Genomic DNA, 24,922 nt, shown 5'->3' with positions numbered 1-24,922 from the left:
AAATGATGATTATTCAATTATTATCAAAATACTTATCAAAAGACTAACTGATTAATCTACAAACCTTGCAGCTCTAGAAAGATGACTTATTTTGTTTTATTTGAATAATTTTAGAGGCTCCAGGAGGTAAAACACAGTAATCCAAAAGAAATAAATCAAAAATAGAGGAAAGCTTGACAAAAAAATCACAATTTTGTATTTATAAAACATATTTTTTTTCTTTATCCTATCTTGTCTTATCATCTCGCGACCCCCTTGTTAAATCCATCGACCCCCAGGTTGGGAACCACTGGTCTACTAGACATAGTTTCTGAGGGCTCAATACATGGATGGACTGATAATTTCCGAGAGCACTTGAAGGTAGCATCATCCCCACCACCCACCTTCAGACAGTGACGTCACCTCGCAGCTAGACAGACGGCTGAAAGCTCCGGACAGAGAGATATTGTTGACGTTTTGTTTTCATCGCTTTTGTGTGGATTTTTGGACATTACGACGACATTATCCGCAGATTTAGAAGACCGCCTTTCGACTCTACCATCACGCCTCAGTGCGGGGATCCAGCAAAGATGAAATGGATGTTTAAAGAGGACCATTCCCTCGGTAAAAGGGGTTTGGATTGTTATGAAACAAGAGATGTTCTTGTCATGTCATGCACCCTCCTTTCTGTTTTGCTGTCTCCATTTCATTCTGCATAGGTTTCAGAAAAGCCTGCTTGCCACATCACCCCCCCCTGATGAATCCATAATGGCTAACGTTGCATGGCAAACAACAAATGCGAACATGTTCTTCCTGCAAGTGAAATGGCAGCTGTCAAAATGGGGTTCACCTTTAACATCGCTGATACATCACATTAGTCAGCAGTTTCTCCCTCAAATGTGCTTGTCTTAGCATGGAGACATTCCCTCGCTTAACTTCATTCAAGAATCTGACAATTTAAGGTTGCCTTGCTTATATTAAACCCCTTATACATGATAGAAAAACGCTTTAGACATTTCATAAATGTTTCAAGTTAAGTAGTTAATTCGGCAGAGAAAATATTTCACAACGCAGCACTTTTTCTCCACAGTGTTTCAACTTTTTTGTATTGTTTCTCACCGCTCTCCAGGGTGTATTTTGCTGACAAAAGACAGCGAGGTCATTTGATGTGTTGAAATTTGTACTGCGTGTACTACATGGATGCCGAATTGACAAGTGTTTCCTTTCCTTTCCATTTATTCCAGAGCTTGTAACTTCTTCCACTAACATGAACAGGTTATGATTTCAGAGAATATTCATTAACCAGAATTCTGAATAGAGTTTGGTGTAAATTTATCCCCATTTTCAGATAGCTGGAGAAGGTTAAGTGACATTTCTGTAATTCCTGTCTACTTGGCAATGTTATTATCATCTGTTGACAGTTCAATCTAGTAGCGACAACCTTGGATCAAAACTTGTATTTCCTCTCAGCCCCTCTCAGCCTCTGTGCTCATCTTCTCTGCAGATAACCTCCAGTCTCCTTTTTAAAGAAACGCTGCTGCCGGGTTGGTAGAGATGTTTCTAAAAGTAGCCCTTCTATCTGGGCTAATGACAGTGTGCGATGTGTTGAACCTAAATTGATTCAATACATCTTATCACCCATCACCTCACCCTCCCCTCTGTGGCTTTATTCAGCGCCTGCTTCACCCACAAAGTGGACTGGAAATAGATGCACTATCAGCTGCTCTCGGGTAATGATAAGTGCTAAAAGGTGTAGTATCACTTGATAAAGACTGTGGATGTGATCCTTGACTTAAACTACTAAAGAGTTATTACTAATAGCTTTGTCTCACTACTAAACTTAATGAAGGTTATCACACTTTGTGTCACTTAATGTATAGCCAGCCTTTTTGCTGTGCTCGATCTTGCATTTGGAGCAATAAATTGGACAAGGCTCGGCTGTATTTGTCAGTAAAGCACGAGTGGAGGCTTGTAAGAGGCCTCACTCATCCTTTTAATCTCTGACTTCCTGTTTGTTTCCTGTCTCTCCCTCAGAGCACCGATGTGTGGAGTCAGCCAAAATACGCAACAAATATCCTGACAGAGTACCGGTGAGTGAGGGGGAGGTGTTGCTGTTGGCGGTGGGATAGGGGTTAAGGGTACAGAGAGAGTGAGTGACAGAAAATCCACAGATAAGGAGTCAGTGACTGGCAGTGGTGGGAGGTAAAGAAGAGGATGAGTGAGTGGTTAATGACAGTCTCGACTGACAGATTAGGATTCAGAAAACCAGGGTGCCAACTGTGACCCTGGTGTAAAATCCCAGTTTTCCATAGCTTTCCGTAAGTAAGTCCGAGTGCCTCCTTGATTTATAAAGTTCTCTCTATCTGCTCTGTTAATCACCTGAAAACCAGCTGTGTAACAAGTTAAAAGATCCTCATTGTACACTGTAAAGTCATCAATTAGTACATTTTCATGGTGACTGACTGACTGTCCCAGAGTCAAATTCCCTGATATATTTTGTCATAGATGATAAAATGGTCGAAAATGAAGTGAGGATACAAGGAAGTTGCAGTAAGTAACACAATGCAAAAAATAAAGATACACAAAAATTGCACTTGAACAGAAATTTCACATGAGTGAATGGAATTGACTGGTGGATCAAGTGTCTTGTGTCCCTTGTTGGCAGTATGAAATGTATGAAATGAAATTTGGACACAACATTCACTTAAATGAGAAAGTGTGTCCAAAACTTTTGACCGTTACTGTGTATGTATACACAGAATTTATCAACCCACCGAAATGTTCAGGGGACTAAAAATGTAAAAGCTAATTAGCCAGCATGTGTTGCTACGACTGAAAACTGACTTTACTTAAAAGTATTCTCTGTAACTTGAATATTTATTATCTTTATATTGTTTTCTAAATGTTTATTACTGAATAACATATTTGACATTACACTAAATATGCAAGATTGATTTACTGCACAATAGTACTTAACCAAGACTATTAAAAGGTCGTTAGCTAGCATTAGCTTGTAATATGGGATATTTGTAAAGTTATATATTTTTAATTGAAAATATTTGCTGAGTTGTGTGTCTAAACCTCGTCCAAATGCTGTTACCCAGGGTTTTCCATTCTATCAAAAATACAGTTCTTGGAAAAAACATCAAACAATTTGATTTTGGGGAATAAAAATAACACAGTGATTCTAAAAATGGGAAGCGATGTATCAAATGTTAACAGTTTCAGTATAAAGTACAAATAAATGGCCTTCAAAAACTATAAAAGCAGTCTTGAGCCTTATCTTATTATATACCATGTACGTACTACTACTGCACATGAATGATCTGACTTCTAAGGACTGTGTGTTGCAACCATTGATATGTGACTGATGTTACACCATAGGTAGGCTTGAATTCATCTCACATTAGCTGACAAAAGCCCCCATGTTCCTATCACCTCTGAAAAGCCTCTAAGGTAACCTGGCAGGAAGATAATATAACAGAGCTGAAGACTGACACCTCAGGTCAGAGTGCATACAGAGTAACATTGTGGACAACTTTAGATGATATACTGCTAGGTGTTAGGAAGTGCCTCCCCAGGGTCTTTTGTGTGGATAATAATGGCTGTTAAACTCGATCCCTTTAACTAGTTCTTTCATTCTGCACCTGTTTAATGGGAAGACTGTAGGAGGAACGAGGAACAGAGTTCATTTTTGTCAGCTATTTTTTATTTACTCTCAGTCTTAGTCCTGCGTCAAATGTTCTTTGAAGTTTTTATCATATTTAGTCAACCTGACATCCTGTTTTTTTATTCAAATTTTAGTCGACTAAAAGTCTGAGCATTTCAGTCTTGTCTTAGTCAAAGAAAACTGTAACTATTTCAATATAGTTTTAGCCAATGAAAACCGTTGACATTTTAATCTTTTTTAGCCATCAGATTATATGCAACATTTCAGTCAGTCTAGTCGAGCCAAAACCAATAACTTTTTGTCAGATTTTATCATATCGTTATCTGATGAAAAACACAGGTTGAATGATTAAGAATGCAGCCTTGCAGAAAGTATCTGGTCTGATGGTATCAGTTTAATGAATACATCCAGACATGGAACATGTTCTGATTTGCATATTAATTTTGAACCAACATAATTCAACAACTTGGTTTCCCATTAATGTATTAGACTGTGGTGGGCCACTACAGTTTTATTTGCCCCGCTACAGTTTCATGTCAGCATTCCCCCACATATTACGGACACTTGCGACACTATTGCATGCATGCACACGCACGCACACACACCACTGTATAACCGCACTCCAGTGTATAACCGACACTTGCGTGTACCTACACACACACACGCTCTCTCTCTCCCTCACACACACACACACACTGTTCTAAACATCTTATTAATTTATGCACCCCCCCAACTGCATAACCGACAACTTAACCAACACTCGTATTCGCTGCTTGTATTTAGAAAAAAAAAAAAAGTCTAAGTATAGTATATATAGTAAGTATAATATTTTGCCTCCTTTGTTTGTCAATGAAAATAAAGAGAGATGTTGGTAAAGTTTAACAGATACAGTGTGCAAACCCTTTTTGTCTGTTAATGTTCTCCAGGTGATAGTGGAGAAGGTTTCCGGCTCTCAGATAGTAGACATTGATAAGAGGAAGTACCTGGTGCCCTCTGACATCACAGTGGCCCAGTTCATGTGGATCATCAGGAAACGCATCCAGCTGCCTTCAGAGAAAGCCATCTTCCTCTTCGTCGACAAAACCGTCCCCCAATCCAGGTGAGAGCAACACTACATTTCTGCAGTATTAATAGTGGAAGTAAGTTGCAATAAGCAATTGAAATCTTACAGGCAGAATAATTTCCTGATTTGTATCATTTGTACTATAAAGCTTTGATGCAAATTTCTCCCCCAAAATGCCCATTTGGTACACACTGTAAAATACAATGTGGAGGCCACTAGAAGCTGTGTAGCTTTTTCCTGATGGTTACATTTGTTTGTGGTAATAATGGTCAGTTCTCAGAATCAATGTTGAAAAGATTTATTGATGTTAAACTGTTATTTACAGCAGTTTTAAGTATATATTAGTTCTGTTATTAGTATATATATCCTTCTTGTTTGTTTTGACTCTTGTACTTATTTGGTCAAAACTGTATAATATGAAATATAAGTTTTTTTTGTCATATTCATTCATTTGGTACCTCCCCCTACATTAGGATTTGAGTTAATAAAGTTAAAAGGTTCCAACTTCTGAAAGCAAGCGGTGTAGTGGACGCCAATGTGTCCTTGAATATGGAACTCATTTTTTCAGAAAGACTGATGCAAGAAATGCTGAATGAGAGACTGTATTCGGTTTCAGAAGCTAGTGGAACAGAGGCTAGCCTGGACATGACCTCATGACTTTGGCTCGATATGACATGCACTAGTCAGTAGCGTCTCCTAGCAATGTTGACACTCAGATGACAGTCAATCGTAAATGCTACCCAGAGGCCTGAAGGTTTCCATAAACATATCCAAAAAGACAGTTTTTAGAAATTAGGCAAAAATATCATTATAGATTAGATTTCCTTACATAAAAAGTGAAGAGAACTCAAATTTTAGTTCAACTATAAGCAATCGTCTCTTGAGGGCCTATGGCACTGCTGCTGTGCAGTTAATAATCTCACAACCACATTTTACATGTATAAATTACCTTTTATAAGTCGCCTACTGTGAGGTCACGGCCTACTTTTAGCAGTATGTGGTAAAAAAGCCTAACTTTCCCATTCATGTGTGCACAGCATCTTTATCTGTCCATCTGTGTAACTGAAGAGCAAGTGTGATCTCTCTGTAAAAGAAGATGAAGCCACACCTGCACTCTCAATTTACACTGATAAAATGCCCACCATTTTTCTGTTTGCACTCATAGCTATTGACATGCTGATATAATGCATAGACATACAGTGTATCTGAGGAATCTGACCTGCTTCCCAGAGCATTGAATTGTATTGATAATGCTTCTCTTGTGGAAACTGGCTTACCGGAAGTTCAGTGCACCTACTACCTTAAAGAGTAACTGCACCCACTCTAATAGTCTGGCTTCCTGCCACCCAGTGACAAAATGCCTTTTCCACACTGTGATGTGTGATGTAGCATGGTACTATAGTACCAAGCTACATCACTGTTGTGTAAAGCCTGGAGTGTAAAACCCCGGTCAAACCAGCACTTAGAAACAGTTAGAAACAGCTAAACTAAGAAATCGATTCATTTTAACGGAATTGCCGAGATCACTAGATTCAATCAAAGGGGCAAAGTAAATTGCAAATCTTTTGCGCTGAGCTCCACTTTGCTGAACTTTCATACACAAATTTGCACCATTGAGCTATAGCAAACCATCTCTTGCTGACCTTTGAAGTAATGGAGAACTGGAGAGCCCAAAACAGAGAAAGCCATCATTGCTTGTTACTGTTGCACAACTTTCAAAGTATAAACTACTCCACAAAAGAAGTTTCTTCGCAGACAGTTCTGAGACAGGGATCAATGGTACAAATATGTCTCTTTATAACTGTGTGAAATTGTATAAAGTTAGTGACAGTTAACAAGCTAGCTTTGCTCTTGTGAGGATGTGTGGATTAATTTTATGACTAACTAACATAAGTCGCCATAAGCAACCAGTCATACCACACAAGTAAATAGTAGTACGATGTGTTTTATTGATTATTAATTCAACTTTTCGTTTATAAAAGGAATTTTTTATTTCTTCTTTCAAATGTTGCATCTTGTTTAAGCTCTCTAACTATTACTTCTTATTTTTGAAAAGTAGCATTACATTTTACATGCATAGATACAATTATAAGTTAAACATGAGTTAATCGCACATTTGGCAGCCTGATATGTGTATGCCATTCAGTTAAGACACAGAAGTGACCACGAGTGTACATAGATTTTTGTATTTCAGTTCATATGCTGAAAATGAAAAGTCTTGGTGTAACCACTGAGCTATTTGACCTCACAATCAACTGGAAAGCATCCTATCAGAAGCCCTGTTTGGCCATTGTGTCGGAGTAGGATACACCTGTGATTATCAGGGCAGGGATACTCCCCCACGCAGACACGTCAGCAGTGCAGTCTGGATTAATAGGAGCTTAAAGGAAATACTACAGTTCATAATGCTACTGATTTATCTCAGTTTGACAATAACACGAGACTGTTTCACTGTCTCCCACATGACTCTGGTAAGACACCAAGAAAGTGTAAAACTGTAGCACTGTCTCAAAAACTACAGAATTGATCTGCTGAGTGTGACCCACCTATTAAACATTAAGGCGGATAGAATCCAAATCCAGTCCTCTGGTCCAATATAAAGCATATTGTGTATAAGTAACCTTAAAACCTGAGACACCCTCAAATGGGTTATTATAAAAGAAGACATGGGAATAGGCTTCTACACAGCAGACATTTTGACTTGTCATAGTAGGAAAAGCACAGGTGTTATAAATAACATTAATAATGGCTCTGTTCTAATTAAGTGTCCCAGTAAAGCTATGTTCACATTACACTTCAGTCCTTCAAATATATGCTCCATTCCCCATACACTTCCATCTAAGTGCACACAATGGTCAAAGTCAAGCATGTGTTTCCTGTTTCTTTACGATCTCCAGCTGGCTAAAAGGTTTGTAGAGAAGAGGGGAACTGCACCCAACTCCTAATACTGTATTTCTGTGGGTTTGGTGGGTATAAATGCATCCATCTAATCTTGGTTGTGTCATTGCCAAGCACATTTTATTGGGTGTTTTTCTTCATCAATAAGGAAACTACAAACTTTTATCATCGTCTTTTAAGCCTACAGCAAACAGGGTTGAATGCTGTAAATTAACATCTGGGGATTTTCCTGGGAAAGTCTGCTCCACTTCCCAGGAAAAATACCTGTGCAAAGTCATATTTTCACTGTGCGCTTGTGTATGTGTAAACACACCTGTGTGTTCATGTACTGAATACTACGTACTGAAACAGACACCTTCTCCAAACCTCATGAACATCACCATCTAACTGTTGTTGCAATATTCCCACCTTGAAATGCTGAGGAAGCCACAAAATTACTCCCTGATGGAGAATAAGTACGTAGGTTAGACAGACTTCCTCTGCTCACATGACATCAGAGTTTTAGGCTTTTTTCTATAGTTTTGCACTGACATTGGTCCATAAACATTTCAGAGCAAAAAAGCCATGGTTTTTGTGGCTTTCATTGACGGAGGAGCGCAAACACAGACCTCTCCAGTACCATAAAATATTTTCATGTGTGTTGAGCTTTGCTTCTTCAGTTTTATGGGTATTACAGCCTGATTTGTCAATTAAAATTCAACCATTAATTACGATTAAAGCAGAATCTGTAATGGGTTAGATACATGAGTCTTACCAATATTTATTTTAGGTATTTTACAAACAACAACGTGTTTATGCCCATGACATCAGCTGTTACACAGCAGCAGTCAACACATGGTTCTTAAAATTCAGAGAGCTGCTGAGTGCATTTTACACACTTGTACATCAGCGGTAACTTCATGAATTATTTAAATCTTATGGCAAGGTGACGGGATTGATCAGGCTCTAATAACAAATCCTCAAATCCTCAGCCATCCTCAGAGTTACTTTTTCAATCACAGTGTGGAAAAGGCATTTTGTCACTGGGTGGCAGGAAGCCAGACTATTAGAGTGGGTGCAGTTACTCCTTAAGGTAGTAGGTGCACTGAACTTCCGGTAAGCCAGTTTCCACAAGAGAAGCATTATCAATACAATTCAATGCTCTGGGAAGCAGGTCAGATTCCTCAGATACACTGTATGTCTGCTGCCACATAAACTAATGAATATGAAAAAAAAATTACAACTATTATATAATTAGTTATTTGCTGTTCTTTGGTTAAAATCTAATTTCATTCATAGTGAGAAATCCCAGGGAATAGTGTGGTATTTCCTTAGGAAGAACTACTAAAAGTTTCAAGATGCTACGACTGTTTCATATTCATTTTAATGTTTTATATTTGTATATGTTTTGGTATCCGCAGCATTTCTTGTATTGGAATGCATTTCCCTTTATGTTTCTTCTCTTATAGGTGTTTAGTCCAGGGGGACCAGTGCAGTTCTTAGCATAGAAAATCGATTTTAAAGTGTAGCTCAGCAAAATACATCCATTATTGGAGGCTTCAGTCCTCACAAACCCACATAGGAGATGTAAATGCAATCGATTCTACTTGACTCTGTGTGATCTAATAAGAGTCTGGTTTCTGCTGTGTGTTGCAGTCTGACTATGGGCCAGCTGTACGACAAGGAGAAGGACGAGGACGGCTTTCTGTATGTGGCCTACAGTGGAGAAAACACCTTTGGTTATAAGGCCTTTTATACAACACGGGGTTAATGCTTCACTAATCACACACACACACACACACACACACACACACACACACACACACACACACACTGACACAGTAGGGCCCGACAAACAGTATACTGGTGCACAATGATTCAGACATTGGCCTTTACATGTATTACACAAGTAATGCACCTACGCACTGTCATTTAAGGTCAATTTTTTATACTGAAAAACACACATTTATTGTGAAAATTAATTACACCAAAATCTTACAACAAAACAAACTTATAAACATTTTTTGACAGACTCAGATGATCATTAGTGTCAAAAAATGCTTGACTTTAATGGTTGGTCTTTTTGTCATGATTACTGTTTAAAGGTCAGCTGTGGAGAAAAATACCTTTAACACTGCCGTAAAATAAGAATAACAATCACCGTACGTTAAAGGGCACGTCAGATAACATTCATTTATCCAACATCAGTATTAAATAAAAAAGACACATGCCAATCATCACACATTACCCAATCATGCTACTTCTTTTTTTCTAAATCGCGCTTTGTTGTCACAGATATTTGTGTTCAGAGAAATCCTATAATCATGTGACTTGAATCATTAACTATGTTATGGATGTATTTGTATGGCTCATCATATCATGTATAAAAACTTCAGTATGCAACATTAATTCCACAGGTACACTCAGCAGTATGATAGGCTATCAGAATGACAATAAGCATGTGAAAGAAGGCAGCTTGTGCAAATGAGTCGGACAATAAAGCAGTCGGCAGATGACTTGGTGCCGGCGAGGAGGCTGCTAGTGTAGAGCGTGTCCAGCTCAGGGCCAGGGATCAGCACTAGTCCCTGGGATTTTACTGAGTGCTTTCCAGCCTGGCTGTTACAGTATGTATTTGCACATTATGTTGGCTGATTAGGTGTCAGCACCACCCAGGATTCAAACTCATGATGCCAACAGCAACTGTGGAATGCTAAAGAAATACAACACTTTATTTGAAGTTCATGGTGTTGAAGTGTGCTATTTTTACACTCTCATCAACAACGGGCAACAATCTTAAATTTACAACCAGTTTAAAGAAAAAAAAAGCCCTCCATTCTCCCTCCACCTGTTGTCTACCTCTGCATCAGTTAGTGATTTCCTACATTCCCCAGAATGCCTTTTCTTCTGACCTCCAGACAAAAAGCATGAACATATCTGGTTTATTTTCCTTTTTCACTGCAGATTTTGACTGATCAAACACATGTGCACAGGTGCAACTAATAATTATTAATAATTAATAATGGCTGCATGGATTTTAGACACACCTATATAGAATGGAGTCATTGTTAATGTTAGAAACTGAACACCAACTAATCCAAATCAAAGTCAGTTGTATTTGTGCTGATGTTCTTGATTGTTCTTGTTTCTCCAGTTTTCCCAAGTAATGGGAGAATATTGTTTATTAGTCCCCAAAGATAAGATTATGATGCCTTTCAACCATGTTCTACTGCAAAATTACTTAACATGAAAGAGCCCTGAGAGTGGTGCATGATAACCCCAAAATGAAAGCTGCACTAATGAAAATGTCTGTATTAGCAGTGCATCTAATGAACATGTGTAATGTGAAAAGGACTGACTGACTGTAAATCCATTCCAGCTCATTGTTTTGGTTTGCTGATCTGCAACCACCACTCCTACCAACCTCGTTTCTAGCCACAACAGGCAGTGGTTGTCCATGAAAATGCTCTGATAAACCCACTGTGCGCTACCTGCCCAGCACCAAACACCACACAGACAAAGTTAGCGACTAGCTGGTGAACATAATGAAGCATTTCGCCTCTAAAGGAGAGTGAATTTGGGATTTACAGTCATTAGGTGATGAACACACAAACACAAATTCAAATTAATGCTAATGTTGCTTCATGTCTGCTTGATGTATGAGTGGGCAACTGTTAGCTTACAAGCTAGCAACTTAATGTGCTAATAATTAGTCAATGTATTGATGACAGCTTTTTTAAACACTTGACAAACCCTTCAATTCCAAACCTGTTTTATTGATCGGTTCAGGTTTCTTTAGTGGTCAAGTCATGATTTTTTGTCACAAGCAGGTATTTTAGTTGATACCATTGGTTTGACAGCAGGATATGTTTCAGAATAGAGCAAGGGCTTCTTTCTTGACTCATCATTTTGCTTTAATATTCAACAATCACACTGGGAGAAATCCATCACACTGTTATGGAAGCAAAGACAGTTTCTACACTGAAAGTGGCTGCAGATCAGAGTGACATGGATTCATAGTCATGTTGTGTCTTTTGCCACACACAAATCACCAAGAACTGGTTGAATAACTTGCTACAAAGAGGAAGTTTCTTTTTCTTCTGTTTTTTTTATTTCAAAGGCATTCTGGAAATGTAAGAAAGATCATAAAATGTACTCAATATGTAGCAGTGGAGGAGGATCTAAGCAGCAATTTTTCCTTTCGAGACCACTCATCAAAACATCTGTTTACACTCCACTGAACATACAAACATGGAGGCTTCACCTCTTGCTTCACATTAACCCAGCTTGTAAAACTGATCTTCATAAAATTCATTAAAAACCACAATGACCCAAGGGAAACATTAATCCCTGATGATCACCCAGAGCTTTTAGGAGGATACACTGTGAGCCATCAACACATTACAAACACATGATAATAGCATCAGAAATATTACTCATCTTCATATGACTTGTGTTATTTTCCCATGTGTTCCAGGAATGGGTTTGTCATGAGATTCTTAATAGAGATACACAGTATTTGACGCTGTCCCTGCCCGTTGTATCCTCTTCAGATATTAATGATGAAAATACACAATGATCACTGAAAGCATATTTGTAGTATGCAGAGTGTTTTCAGACTTATGATTAAATACACACATAATGCCCTCTTAACACAATGAACCCTGTGTTTATAAAGGACTGTGGTACCAATATATGACACTGTAAGTCAACATCTTCAATACTTCAAGTAAAGTGTTGCTCAGGTCTTTGGCTGCACAGTTCTAGAGTTGCAAATCTGAACCACTGGTTCCTTTGATGTTGACAGTTTTTGGTGCTGAATCAGAGTAAGACACATGGTGTGTTTCCACCTTTGACTTAACTCATTATTCATATTTTGTGCACCATAAGCTAATTCAGGCTTTTAAACATGGTATGTAGATGTGTAATATATTGATGCAATGCTATGATATTCAGGATTGTTTTATTTCATCAGTGTTGTATGATCATGAATATATCTTAAAGACATAATGGAATTTTAGATATTTGAACAAGGTAAGGTAGCTGGAAGACCTGACCAATAAAACTGAATGTAAAATGGATCAAAGTTGTTTCTGTTTTATTAAAAAGGAATATAACACTGATAATAATTAATGTCAATATACTTACGCTTTATATCTGTCCAAAATTTAAGGTAACCTGTGGAGTTCTTTGTTCATAAATATTTCATCAGCATAACCTGAATAACAACAGCCTATATCCATGTTGATAGGATGTGCTTTAGGCTTTTTTCCCTAATGTTTTCAAGTGCTGAGGTCAATACACCTTCAATTAAGGTTTAGGTTTTCTGTCAGAAATATATTTGCTATATTGTTTTGACCAAATGATCTACTTAAATGGGTTATTCTCTCTCAGACTTCCACAGAAGACATAATAGTACTGTTTTTGACTACTGCTAGTGTCATGGCTCCAGGGATGGTGATGTTGGTCTGTCAGCCTGTCGGCTTCATGCTCCCTGGAAAATAAATCCCAATGATTGTAATGATCTACTGACTTTTCCCGTAGTACCACTTCCAGCTTAGTATTGAAATTCAGCTGACAGGTTTGCTGACATCTTAAATATGGTGGAAAAATATTCAAATTGGCTCTTTTTACATAAGCATCACCAGGTATTTGTAGTAAATTGCCTGAAGAGTAAAGTTCAGCTGAAGTGAAAAAACAGAAGCTCTAAATCTCTAAAACATGTCTACTGCAGAGGAATGAGAATGACATTACATACATAATGTGAGGCATCCTGGTCATAACCTGCAACTTGCTGTTCAGTATTAGCTGAGCTGAGTCGGGGATGTTACTTGTCAGTGGAATCTGCTGAGCTAAAGCAACAACACAACAGATCCTCAGTCCATTGATGTGATGTCTGGTGTTAAATGAAGGACCTAACTGTTGTGCAGAAATATGAAGGTTCAACTTATTCTTTGTCTTAGTGAGAGAAACAGTGTCCTAGAGGCCTGGAGTCTATTCTAACATGCACTGGGAAAACCTTGTTCAGGTATCACAGGATGAATGCAGATATTTGCCTGATCTTTACTGGGATCAATCTGTGGTAAATCTCTCTGACAGTCATGTTTAGACAGCGTGAAACACACTTAAACTGGGACTTAAACCCAGGATCTACTTTCCACTTCCAGCCTGGTGCATCCAGCTGTGTTTCCAAGCATGTAGACCAGGCAGCTGCAGGCATGATAAGTTATACTTAGTGCAAAAAACTGCCATCATCTGAGGACACTTGAACAGTATGGCTGCACAGGGTGACATCCTTGGCTGTGGAGAGACAAATACAGCCAAACAATATTTATTCAGAATTCAAATAGCTACACTTGCCAGCTGACCTAAAAGACCTTATGAATGAACACTGGATAACAGAGTTTATTTCCTTTTATTTGAAGTATAACATGACGAACACGATTCTGTTTATTTTTCTTTCACCAATATGTCTTGTCACTGCCATCCTGAGTTTGACATGTGAGTTCCACTCTGATGAGTCAGACTCTGGGAGAAAAACACTTGCAGACCAGTGGTTATTTTGACTTGTGATCTCCAAGTTACAACAAAGTGGGTTTTTCATCGACTTTAATGAAGACATTTCAGCTGCAGAGCAGATTTTCAGTGGAAGAGCAGGAGGTCTCTGTCACTGCGTGGCCACAGAGGGAAGGCCTGACTGCGTAGCTGCTGCCAGGCTTGCTGGTAGGACTGGGATGCCTGCTTGTAGTCCCAGTAAGTCTGCAGCTCCGTCCTCCTGCACAGACATATACAGTACCCATTTATCATCCTGATTCATGTGTTTACATGATTACTTGAATAACTACCTGCTGCCATCAATAAACATGTTGAAGGAACTAAAAGCATAAAACACTTCAAAATGATGTAAGAGTATATTGGATTGTGAGGTACTCTATTGTTCATGTGTATTTGTGCTGGGAGATCCCTCCTGCCTGGTTCCAGACCACTAAACTGCTGCCCACATCTTTTATTTAATGATACAAACAAGTCTGCTGTTGTGCTCATTGAAGACTTTGTCTCTAGCTGGAAACAACCAACCTATCAGAGCTTTTTTAGGTAGGATTAAGGATCGGGGCGTCCTCTTCCTTTGTCACAAGAGTTGCAAGAAGCCTGACACAGCTGTACGGGGTCTTTGATCAACATGACAAGCATTAATGTTTCCTAGTAACTGCAAGCTAGTAACCAAATCTGTTTGGATACATCACTCGTTACTGATTGTTGAGGGAAAAACACTCCCCTCGTCCCAAAAAGGCTAACATCAACATGATTTCATACGAAATAATGACAATGAAATGGCAATTCAGTCTGAACATCAGGCAAAGATCCTTCCCCTCTTCTTCTTCTATTATTATTATTATTATTATTATTATTATTATTATTATTATTATTATATTTTACATGGGAGTAAAATAAATCTAGCTAAATTTCTCCTTTAAGAGAATTTATAATCTTGTCTTGAAATCATTTGAAGACTAAAATGTCCCAAGCCACGACCAGGTTGCTTGAGTTGCTGTGTGAGGAACAAAATCCTGTGTAAGTAAACACATCCACTTACTCCAATTATCAGTTTGGATCTCATGTGGCTGACCGCTTTATGAAACAAAATACAAAACTATAAATCCAGACAAGTGGACACTCCCTGATACCCTGCCCTGTCTCCTCACCAGACATACCATTGTGGGAGCAGAAACTTGTCATTGTATGCTGGAACTGCGTGCTCAAGTGTGTATGAGAATGTGTGTTGTTCCATGTGTGAGGCAGGACTGAGCTGGGATCAGGTTATCTGCTGGAGAGCTGACGAACAGAGGGACCACTGTTCTCTCCTTGGAGAGGATTCTCAGCCATCAACACACACACACACACACACACACACACACACACACACACACACACACACACACACACACACACACAAACTTTATTGTGTAACCACAGCAAGCTGCTATGCAGCACTCTAAACCCTTTGGAAAGAAATATCTGGGACAGTATGAATTCAACTCCAGACAATAGACATAAATCATGAATTGTAAACAAAAGCAGGTCACACACAGTAACAGCAGTAATGACACTTTGGTTACGTTATGATTTAAAAAGCATCTCTAAGTGTTCACTGGTCTTATATCCAGACATTTGACATACTTCAGCAGTTATCCAAGAGAACAAACTAATGAAAGTCAGACCATTGTTTGGAAATCCTCACTGGTTTTTGAGGCTGTTAAAAACCACGGTAAGATTGTGAAAGAACTACTGTTTGTTACCTGAGGGAGTCAGGAAGTGCTGAGGGGTCGGTGGCCGATACCAGAGACTTGAAGGAATGGAAAAGTTCCAGTTTGCACAATTGAGACCTGAAAAGACACAAACTGATGTGAGAATCACTGAAAATTTGCTGTGAAAAGTGAATCCTGCTCTCTTTCATAGTAATTAATGTTGTGTCTACCTGGATTTAGCTGTGCCCAGGACCTTTTTGGTGACTCCATGTTTGTAGCCGTTGGCAGTGACATCTAGTGGCTGCTCGGCCACATTACACCAGCTGATGGCTGAAATACATTTACACTGTGTTTACTAGAGAGACTGAACAAAACACTCAGTGAGCTCCTAAAATACACACGTTACTTTGTAATTAAGTTTTATATTATTTTCTATAAATCATAATTGCTCTGAGACCTTGTCTGGGGTCTGACAGGTACTGATGTTAAGTAGACCTTTTTCACAGCAGACATTTCGACTTGTCATAGCAGGAAAAGCACAGGTGTTACTAATAACATTAATGATGGCTCTGTTCCATTAAGGTGTCTCAGTAAGTCATGACAGTGAGGCAGTATGAAGAGTACGAGAGCCCTGAACCCTGAACCATGATTCATGTCATTAATTACACCTGTGCTTTTCCTACATTACGACATGTTTGTCTGCTGTGAAAAAAGTCTATTATTGTTGACAGGAGGAGACTTCTCAACTTCTATGAGGTATTGAACAGTGCAGAACTATTAAAGGACACGTTTAAGTCTGTCTTAAAACAACAGTCAGGTGCTCAAATGAACAACACTGTTCATACTGACCATTAGAAGATCCCTTCTCTGTCCTCTGGATTTTATTGGCATCTGACTGAAACGCCCATATCGTTCTAGGCTTTTAGGTGTTCATATGACATGAAGGCATATGAACACGTGCTTGTGTGTGACCACTGTACCTGCCCCACAGGGGGAGACGCGTCCCTGTTTGGCTTGGTGTCGGAACTCAGTCTGGGCCTTGCTGAACTGGAACTCCAGGCTGGACTGGAGCAGGACTGGCGGACACACTGAGAAACCGGCAGGGAGGTCTGAGACATGGGAGCACCTGGGGAGTACAGGAGGACTTCATTGAAGAAAGTCTGCTCTGATTCTGGAAATCAGCAGATCTTTACCCTCCCAAAAGATTGTGGCAGCTATCACCTAGTATCTCTTTTAAACTACTTAAAAAAAACACCAACCTTCAGGTTATTCATAAAACCATACACCAAAATTTTAGATTACATAAAGACATTAAGAGGGAGTGTCACTGGGAGGTTGGAAACACACATTTGTGGTTTTGCAGATGACATGTATTGATAATTGATCCTCCAGATTCATTACCACATTAACTTCATTTAGTAAACACATTTCAGGTTACAAAATCTGTGGTAATGACCCTTTCAAAACAAGGCTGTGAGACTGATCCTCAAGATTTGTAAATTTAAATGCATATATTGGATGGATATATGGATATATAAATATATTTACACCCCAGTTTTTCAAATATATGAACTTTGACCCTGTCTTGATCTCTCTCTTATATACTGACCACAAGCAGGAGGCTGTGTTGGACACCAGTAAAATAACACAGACTGGGTCAACAATCTTTCAGACATTTTCCATAATATGGATGCTGATGAGGCCACTGAGACAATAACTAGTTACATACATTTCTGTGTGGACAACTGTCTACAACTGTCCAGTTATATCCAAAAAAGGGCATAACTGTGTACTTGAACGATAAACCACATGTTACGTAAGAAATAAAAGATTGTATTTACAGGAAGAACGAAGCATTCAGGAGGTCAGGTGATGACAACAGTACTCAAGTACAAATTTTTCTGATAAGTTTGTTTCTAATTAGTTATTTGACGATATGGAAAGGGGTCTGACGTCATGATTGACAGCTGTGACAGCTGCTCTCAAACCTCTGTCAGGCAGCAGAATGGCTGAGGGAGGGTGTCCCGCGGGCCGTCATCCCACCGCCTGACTCTACTGCAAATGACATCACACAAGCAAGATGGCAGCTCCCGGAAAGGAGATATTTTGGCTTTACTTTTGCGTAACAGTAGGAAGTGAAGACGCGTCCTCCAAATTTATATACAGTCAATGGTTATAACCCATCTGCCACTTTTTTTTTTGGTGTGATATCTAGTATCCAAAGAATTTCTAAGAGAATTTGGTAGCAGTTGAATGAAGACTTGTGGAGATATAGATGTTAATTGATTAAGCACATTTTGAAAAATACAGAGTGACCATTGTTTGCAGTGAGGCAAACTTTTGTCACACATCAGTGGATGTGCTGAAAATATTTCAGCTCTGTAGGACGTATGGGTGATTGATTATTTGAAGTTTGGAATGTGAAACATCTACGGGTGCTTTGTAGAAGCCTGTTTGTTGTTAGTAACCATGGAAATGACTAAAGAAGCAGAAAACCAGAAAGCCACTGCTTGTCACTGGGGCTGATGACTCATTTAATTTTTGTTGAGTCTGATAATTATTTCTTAAACAAAATAATGAAAAACACCCATTTTCCAGACCTCAAGGTGAATATCTTGATTTAATTACAGTCCAAAAAAAAATATTACAATAATAGCAAATAAAATCTTTATATCTGAGAATGTTCAGTATTTATGTTTCATAAATGTCTCCTCACCTTGTGACCAAAGCTCTCTGCATGACCTCTTGGCTGTAGGGGCACTTCCCCACCACCACAGTGCTGAAGTAGAGCGCCTCCTGTAGGTAGTGGGACAGCAGTGCGCCCTGGAAACCCAGCACCCCCCAGCGAGCCAGCTTGTCACTGCAAGAGAGGGACAGAGACGGCTCTCCTCTCCCAGGCTTCAACCGGAGCACCCCTGTGCTGTGGTACCCCGCCCCAGGATGCAGAGGGTCGGCTGGTCCACCTGGGACACATTTGGCCCCTGTTCTGTGAATGTCTGGGACCTGCAGATGTAGTCCAGCTCTGTTCTTTATCTTCAGCTCTGCTGAAGCTTGTGAGACCGTTTCCACAGGTGTTTTTGTAGAGTGACTCTGTGATGGATCCTCGCTTGTAGATGAAGTTAAAACCATGGATACAGACTGAGATGTGTTTGAGTCTTGCCTCTCCTCTAGCTTTGTCCCCTCAGTCTTCTGTTCCTCCAGACGGAGCAACTTAGTGCTCTGCTCTTCCCTGAGCTCCTCAGCTTTCCTTTTCAGGCCTCCTCCTCCATCACTTCCTTTATGGCTCTCCATAGATGTGACAGGAGCACATGGTTGAGTCTCGCTGTCAGTCATTGGGATGATGGAGGCATCACCACCTGGTAAAACACAACACACAAGAATGATTTTGGCTTGCTGGACAAACCACTGCTACAGTAGCTCTCTGTATGAATAAAGATGCAGTTTGTGTGTTCAGCTATGGCTTAGTGAGGACTGATATTGATATTTTTAGAATAAAGCTGCCTAATAAGAATAAAAGTCCCTGAAACAAGATTTGGATCAATGTAGGAACCTCAAACTCTCAAAAATCAGACACTGGAAAGAAAAATTCAGTTTCTGGTGGTCATTTTAAATGAATTCTGTTTAACAGTGAGTGATTTTCCATTTGACTCCACACAGCCAGTCAGGTTACACTGAAGCATACTGGACTCACATGGAGTGTGACTGGTGAAGAAAAGGAAGGAAACTCCTGGCTGAAGCTTCCATTTCCCCCGCTCATCTGCCTGACAAAACACAGAGCTGTCACCACCGCTAACAGCCCTGTGCAACTCCTGGATCAGATACCTGTAAATACACACAAACACAATACTTATACGATGAATGATGCTGGTATTTAGTAATATGTACCTACAGACAATTCAAGCACAGATACACACCTGATACATCCCCTTCTGGCAATGACTTCTGCGTGGCTGTCATTGAGTAAATCACCTACAAGGAACAGACAATCCAGTAAAATCTCTTCAGATTACATAGACCTTGCTTAAATTCTGGTGACACATTATGTGATTCTTAAACTGGACTTTTAAAAACAATCATGGATTTGAGTGTTCATCACATAAAAAGGACCAAAAAACATCAATTATGAAGAGTGTCAAGAGCAAGACCACACACCATGACGATTCATAGGTGTCTGTCCAATACATTTGGTCCCAGTCCCCAGAGAAACAACTTCCTTTTCAACTGTGAGAGAGAAAACATTACATTAGGTCGTTTATCACACAGTGCATCTTTATACTTTAACATTTGTCTTTATTTTGTGTTCAAACTTGTTTTGCTGTGTTTAGCTTTAAACAGTCACATATGTGCAGAAAATAAATTGATGTTCTCCTTATTTATTTTACATGACATTCAAAGTTAGTCATTTTTGTCATTTGGTGATGCTGTTGGTTTAGCGACATTTACTAAAATCAAGTGTTTCTTTTTGTCACTTTTCCTCTGTGCCGGTTTCACTGGTAATTAACAGTTATACAGTAACGTTAGCTAAGTTAAATAAAAGTTGCCGTGTTGTCAGTTATCAGATATGGTGGACTAAATTAAGACGTTAATAAATGGATAAAGCTGGTTTCTGTCCAGTTATAGTACATTGTTGGCTTAAAGAGAACTTTGATTATGTTGTGTGTCTTTCCGCTGTCTAACCTGTGTCAGAGTTAGCACACCGGGTGACTTTGAGCACAGCGGCCAGCGGGGTCCACTCTCTGCCCGACTCAGGCTTCCCTCTCCGGGGAAGCGCGTTGAAACGCTCGTAGCACAACTTGGCGATTTCATCTGCGGTTACCATGTCACACAGGACGGAGGAGTGAAGTTTGGCGGGCATTACAGGTGTGGTTCAACGCTACATGTATTTCTGTAATATATCTCCCTCACGTTCACGAGTCTGCTGCTTGGAGGCATCTGGAGAAACCAATAACGCCACTTCCGGCGCGGGAGAAGTAGTGCTGTACTTTCACAATAAAAGTCTGGACCTTATTGCGCAGTATGTATATAGTACGGTATGCAGTACTGTATGCAGTCCTATATGTAGTGCTGTATGCAGTACTGTATGAAGTACTGTATGCAGTACTGCATGTAGTCCTGTATGTGGTATGTTATGAAGTGCTGTCTATAGTCCTGTATGCAGTACTGTATGTAGTCCTATATGTAATATGGTATGTAGTACTGTATATAGTACTGTATGTTGTCCTGTGGTATAGTTACTGTCTAACGGTCTTAGATCCTCTTAGAAAATTTAAGAAGAATATAAAATGGCAATAATAAAAAGGAAGGGATTCTCTGGTTATTTAGCCTATCTCTCGAAGCAAGATTGATCAATACTATGAGTGATAGGCTTGGCTATTTAAAATTAATTATCAGTCAGTCTGCCAATCAGTCTGCTAAATCCATACAAAGACTAGGCAAAATCCATTTTCCATATGTTCCCTTTAGAATCATATCCTCTGCCATTAGGAGGTGCTGCAGCACCCTCAGAAGAATCCGTACTTTTCCAGACTGCTGTCTGTGAGTCAGCTATGTATGCAGGTAAATTGCCTTCAGTACTAATAACTTGACATATTTTATTATTTAAATCAATTCAAATTTTTTAACATATCTTTTTTTATCTTGCATTTTTGTTGTGGTTTGATTCAGGTTTCCTGGCTGTTACAGTCATATATCTTTATTAAGCTAAAGCTTCTCCTGTTGTTCTATTATATTTTATACACTAATTTGTCACGGTCATGTTGTGTATAACTTTTAGATTATGGCTTATTGTTTGGATGAACTTGAGCAATGAGTGATAGAACATTTGTCAGGTAGTTTAGTGCAAAACTTAAAGAAGATACTGCAGTTGTGCTCCTCTGCTCAATGTGTTTGACAGTTAAAGTGATTTCAATGCAATAAGAACCTGAACAGAAAAAGAGTCATTTCAAAGTCGGCCATATTTGTTACTTATCTTGTGTTGGATTCTGGTCCAGTTGTCATCCATGTGCTCTAAAATCCTGGCTATGGCTGAGACGAAGGCCTATGCCAAGGTCAGGAGCTTTTTAGTCTGAATAATAAGTTCTGAGCAGTGTGATAACATAATAATGTTACTCACTGTCATCCCGAATGTCCCTTTTTATCACTCGTGGTTTTCGCTTTCTTCGTTGTATGACAACAGAACTTCAAAGTTACATGATCTATCAGCTTTTGTGTTTTTGTTCTCTGTGTGTGTCCAGGCCATCAAGATGGAGCTGAGTAAGATGGAGGTGGGTCGGGCCAACAGACACGTTTCTCTCCTGACCTCTTTCATGTCGGGGTCCTTCCTCCATTGCGGCAGAGACCACAAATGCATCCTGCTCATACCCAGACTTATCTGCAAGGTAAACACCACACAGTGTACTCTAAAAATCACATTTCCACAAACAGATGGAATGCGGTGAGACAGACTGATAGGACATAGATGAAGAGGAGGGATGACATGGAGATGGATTCAAAACAATCATGTGGATTTTTGCATAGTTAAGGCAAAAGATGTTTGTGTGATTTTTTAGCTTTTATGAATGGTTGTTTGTTTGTGCCTCAATCTTTTTTGTGAAACAAACTATTGAAGTGAGTCCAAGTAAAAGCTACTGTTCCCCTGATTTGTCTGAAAAATAAAAACACTGAAATGCATCACAAAGGAGAAGATGCCAAGGTTTTTTAAGCTTTGAGACTTTTTTGAGAGGTGGCTGCAGCTCAATAGGAAGGAAGAATTTGGTGTATTTTTACAGTCAGTGTTTTTTGTGTATATGTGTGTGTCTGTAGGCTGAGCTGATCAGCAAACAGGCCCAGGAGAAGTTTGATCTGAAGGAGAAATGTGTGGAGAGAACGGGGCTGAGGGGAGCCGTCAGGGAGCAGCTAAGCTTCACAGGCGGCCTCGTCTACTCGCTCAGTCTCCTGCAGGCCACTCTCCACAAATATGAACAGTATCTTTCACAGCAACCCCTAAATCAAAGATGTACAGCAGGAGAGAGAGTTTGAGCACCAAAAAATGGCGTGAAGTGTTTATCTCTGCTTAATTTGTACTTTTGCATTTTATCTTGTACATTATGCCTCTATATATGTTTATGCTTCATTCTTCTCTTGTTATGAAGACCCATCTCCTCTACAATTTGTATGATTCTGTGAGTTACTGTAAAACAAAACGATTCATTTTTACAGAGTTACACTCAACTGTGGACTCATCCAGAATAGAAAAAGAAAGAAAAAGTAAATTTTGTTTACTTTTAAAGTTGTAAGACATTTAGCTCAGTTGAATATAGTAATCCAAGACACTTTCCCTCATGTAACTCATGTTGATAAGTAGTATATAGTTAAATTCAAACAAGTCTCATTTTGTGTGTGTTTGTGTGTCAGAGCTCTGCCTCAGTCAGTAGGTTATTTGTTAATTTTCAACAGGGGGGATAGCCCAAGGACTGCAGCATTATCATATAGGCGTAGCCTAATTCTTGATTATAATTGCGATTATAATTTTGATTTAATAGAACTGCTTTAGGCCAAATACATATTTTTGTAGGCCTATTCTTTGACTTGATGTAGACATGAAGCATTTTAATAATGCTTATTTTTCAAAACACACCATTGTTTTGATGTTATAAACTTTACCTTGAATTATCTAACTGTAGCAGCTGAAAGCAGTGTGGTCAGTGCAGGTTAATTTACAGTCAGTTACATTACCTGCTCCACTCCCAGGTTACACCAAACATCTATAGTAAAAACTATATCTGTAGTCATGTCTCCCCTAAAATATCTTGCTACAGAGGTGGCTTGGTCTGAGGGTGTATTTTCAGCAGCACAGATGCTACTGAATAATCATAGAAATATTAGAGGAATATTATAGGAATATAATATAGGCAGCAGTGTGTCTCGATGATCCTCTCACTCCTCCATGACTATGTTGCTACTTGTCACTTGATTAGGAAGGTGACACTACTCCATAGAGTACATAGGCTACAATATAGTATAGAATTGACTATTTATAGTATATTGTTTAGAGAATATTATAGATCCAAGACGAATCTGAAAGAAGGGCAGGACTGAGAGAAACAGGTCCAATTACAAATCCGTTTGCTACTTCAGCACCACGGACAGTGCCATGGATTTATCAATACACAGCACAGTTAGGCTACTGATATTTCAGAGCCATGGTCGAGGCCATAGATTCTAACTTGCACAAACCTCAGTCAGATAAAGGATCAGTGAAGCAGGCAGACTAGACTAACATATTCAACTTAACAACCCCTCTGCCCCTGCACTCTGTCTGCTACTTGGTGATGGAGAGGGGGAATGGCAGGTTAACAAAGGGGATGCATTTTGGTCATTTTGCTAACAAGGGAGATAGCAACCCCCCTCATCCTACTTCAAATCACCTACTAGATTCAGTGCAGTGTGGACGTCTATGAGAAGATCAGCAACTTAACACAACCCTGCAATAAATCCCACCTTCATGAGGGTTATAATTTACGATTAGGTTTTTATTTAATCTGCTTTGGTGAGGTATTTTATGGTCATTTGGGGGGTGTAGTTTGTGGTACTGTTGAACTGTATTGGGTTACATCTAGAGATGTTTCTTATATTTAGTCTACACCAGTTCATATAAATAGGCTGTATTACACTGCATTAGTTTGATCTAGGTGTACCTAATAAATTGGCAAGTGAGTGTAAACATTGCACATTGTGATGACAAACTGTAAGTGAGTTCATATTGAGGTAATCACACTGTTATTTCAACATGTCTGTCTTTTCAGCACTTGTACGGTATCCATCTGGCAGATCAGAATGAGGACTGCAACATGCAGCTTGCTGATCACATCAGAGTACAAACATACATCTGCGATAAATCTGTTGACGATGAAAAACCACATTTCTTGATTGCAGACTTCCAGTTGGGATGTTTTCTTCTTTCTTTTGATCTGAATCAGCTTGTGTTAATATGGTTATAAATATTGCAACTGTATTTAGATGCACTAAAAAGAGGCAGCTTCACTTGTAAACCGTCCTCTGTTGTGTTCATGTGACGTTTACTCAGAGTGCGTTGGACTGTATGGCTGTGGA

At 39.2% G+C, this 24,922-nt stretch overlaps 3 protein-coding genes across 3 annotated transcripts; 2 read left to right on the top strand and 1 right to left on the bottom strand.

Annotated features, from left to right (window-relative positions):
• Nucleotides 1-366: 366 nt before the first annotated feature.
• On the top strand, nt 367-12,667 carry gabarapl2 (GABA(A) receptor-associated protein like 2). The gene is made up of 4 exons (XM_044356691.1): nt 367-603; nt 2,014-2,069; nt 4,576-4,748; nt 9,246-12,667. The coding sequence occupies exons 1-4, from the start codon at nt 570-572 to the stop codon at nt 9,358-9,360; spliced, it is 378 nt and encodes a 125-aa protein (XP_044212626.1). The 5' UTR covers nt 367-569; the 3' UTR covers nt 9,361-12,667.
• A 1,315-nt stretch (nt 12,668-13,982) lies between these two features.
• On the bottom strand, nt 13,983-20,791 carry adat1 (adenosine deaminase tRNA specific 1). Its single transcript, XM_044356116.1, has 9 exons — nt 20,510-20,791; nt 19,985-20,053; nt 19,747-19,801; nt 19,524-19,654; nt 18,549-19,188; nt 16,813-16,958; nt 16,063-16,162; nt 15,884-15,970; nt 13,983-14,361 (listed from the first exon to the last, which is right to left on the bottom strand). The coding sequence occupies exons 1-9, from the start codon at nt 20,685-20,687 to the stop codon at nt 14,229-14,231; spliced, it is 1,539 nt and encodes a 512-aa protein (XP_044212051.1). The 5' UTR covers nt 20,688-20,791; the 3' UTR covers nt 13,983-14,228.
• Nucleotides 20,792-21,294: 503 nt separating this feature from the next.
• Nucleotides 21,295-24,922, top strand: LOC122985453 (dynactin subunit 1-like). Its single transcript, XM_044356117.1, has 4 exons — nt 21,295-21,388; nt 22,066-22,209; nt 22,634-22,794; nt 24,616-24,922. Exons 1-4 carry the CDS (start codon nt 21,383-21,385, stop codon nt 24,737-24,739), a joined length of 435 nt encoding a protein of 144 aa, XP_044212052.1. The 5' UTR covers nt 21,295-21,382; the 3' UTR covers nt 24,740-24,922.

This window comes from Thunnus albacares, chromosome 7 (assembly GCF_914725855.1).
Source record: "Thunnus albacares chromosome 7, fThuAlb1.1, whole genome shotgun sequence".
NCBI classification, from domain to species: Eukaryota; Metazoa; Chordata; class Actinopteri; order Scombriformes; family Scombridae; genus Thunnus; species Thunnus albacares.
The sequence above is the reverse complement of the archived record's forward strand: the minus strand, read 5'-3'. Positions and strand labels throughout refer to the sequence as shown.

Bases quoted from the DNA above. Each gene is read 5' to 3' on its own strand.
- gabarapl2 (XM_044356691.1), top strand. From the start codon at position 570: ATGAAATGGATGTTTAAAGAGGACCATTCCCTCG. The intron at 604-2,013 runs GTAAAAGGGGTT...TCTCTCCCTCAG, and splicing joins TAAAGAGGACCATTCCCTCG to AGCACCGATGTGTGGAGTCA. The intron at 2,070-4,575 runs GTGAGTGAGGGG...AATGTTCTCCAG, and splicing joins AATATCCTGACAGAGTACCG to GTGATAGTGGAGAAGGTTTC.
- adat1 (XM_044356116.1), bottom strand. From the start codon at position 20,687: ATGCCCGCCAAACTTCACTCCTCCGTCCTGTGTGACATGGTAACCGCA. The intron at 16,163-16,812 runs GTACAGTGGTCA...AATGTATTTCAG, and splicing joins CGTCTCCCCCTGTGGGGCAG to CCATCAGCTGGTGTAATGTG. The intron at 14,362-15,883 runs GTAACAAACAGT...ATGTCTGTGCAG, and splicing joins GCACTTCCTGACTCCCTCAG to GAGGACGGAGCTGCAGACTT.
- LOC122985453 (XM_044356117.1), top strand. The intron at 22,210-22,633 runs GTAAACACCACA...GTGTGTCTGTAG, and splicing joins TACCCAGACTTATCTGCAAG to GCTGAGCTGATCAGCAAACA. The intron at 22,795-24,615 runs GTATCTTTCACA...CTGTCTTTTCAG, and splicing joins ACTCTCCACAAATATGAACA to CACTTGTACGGTATCCATCT.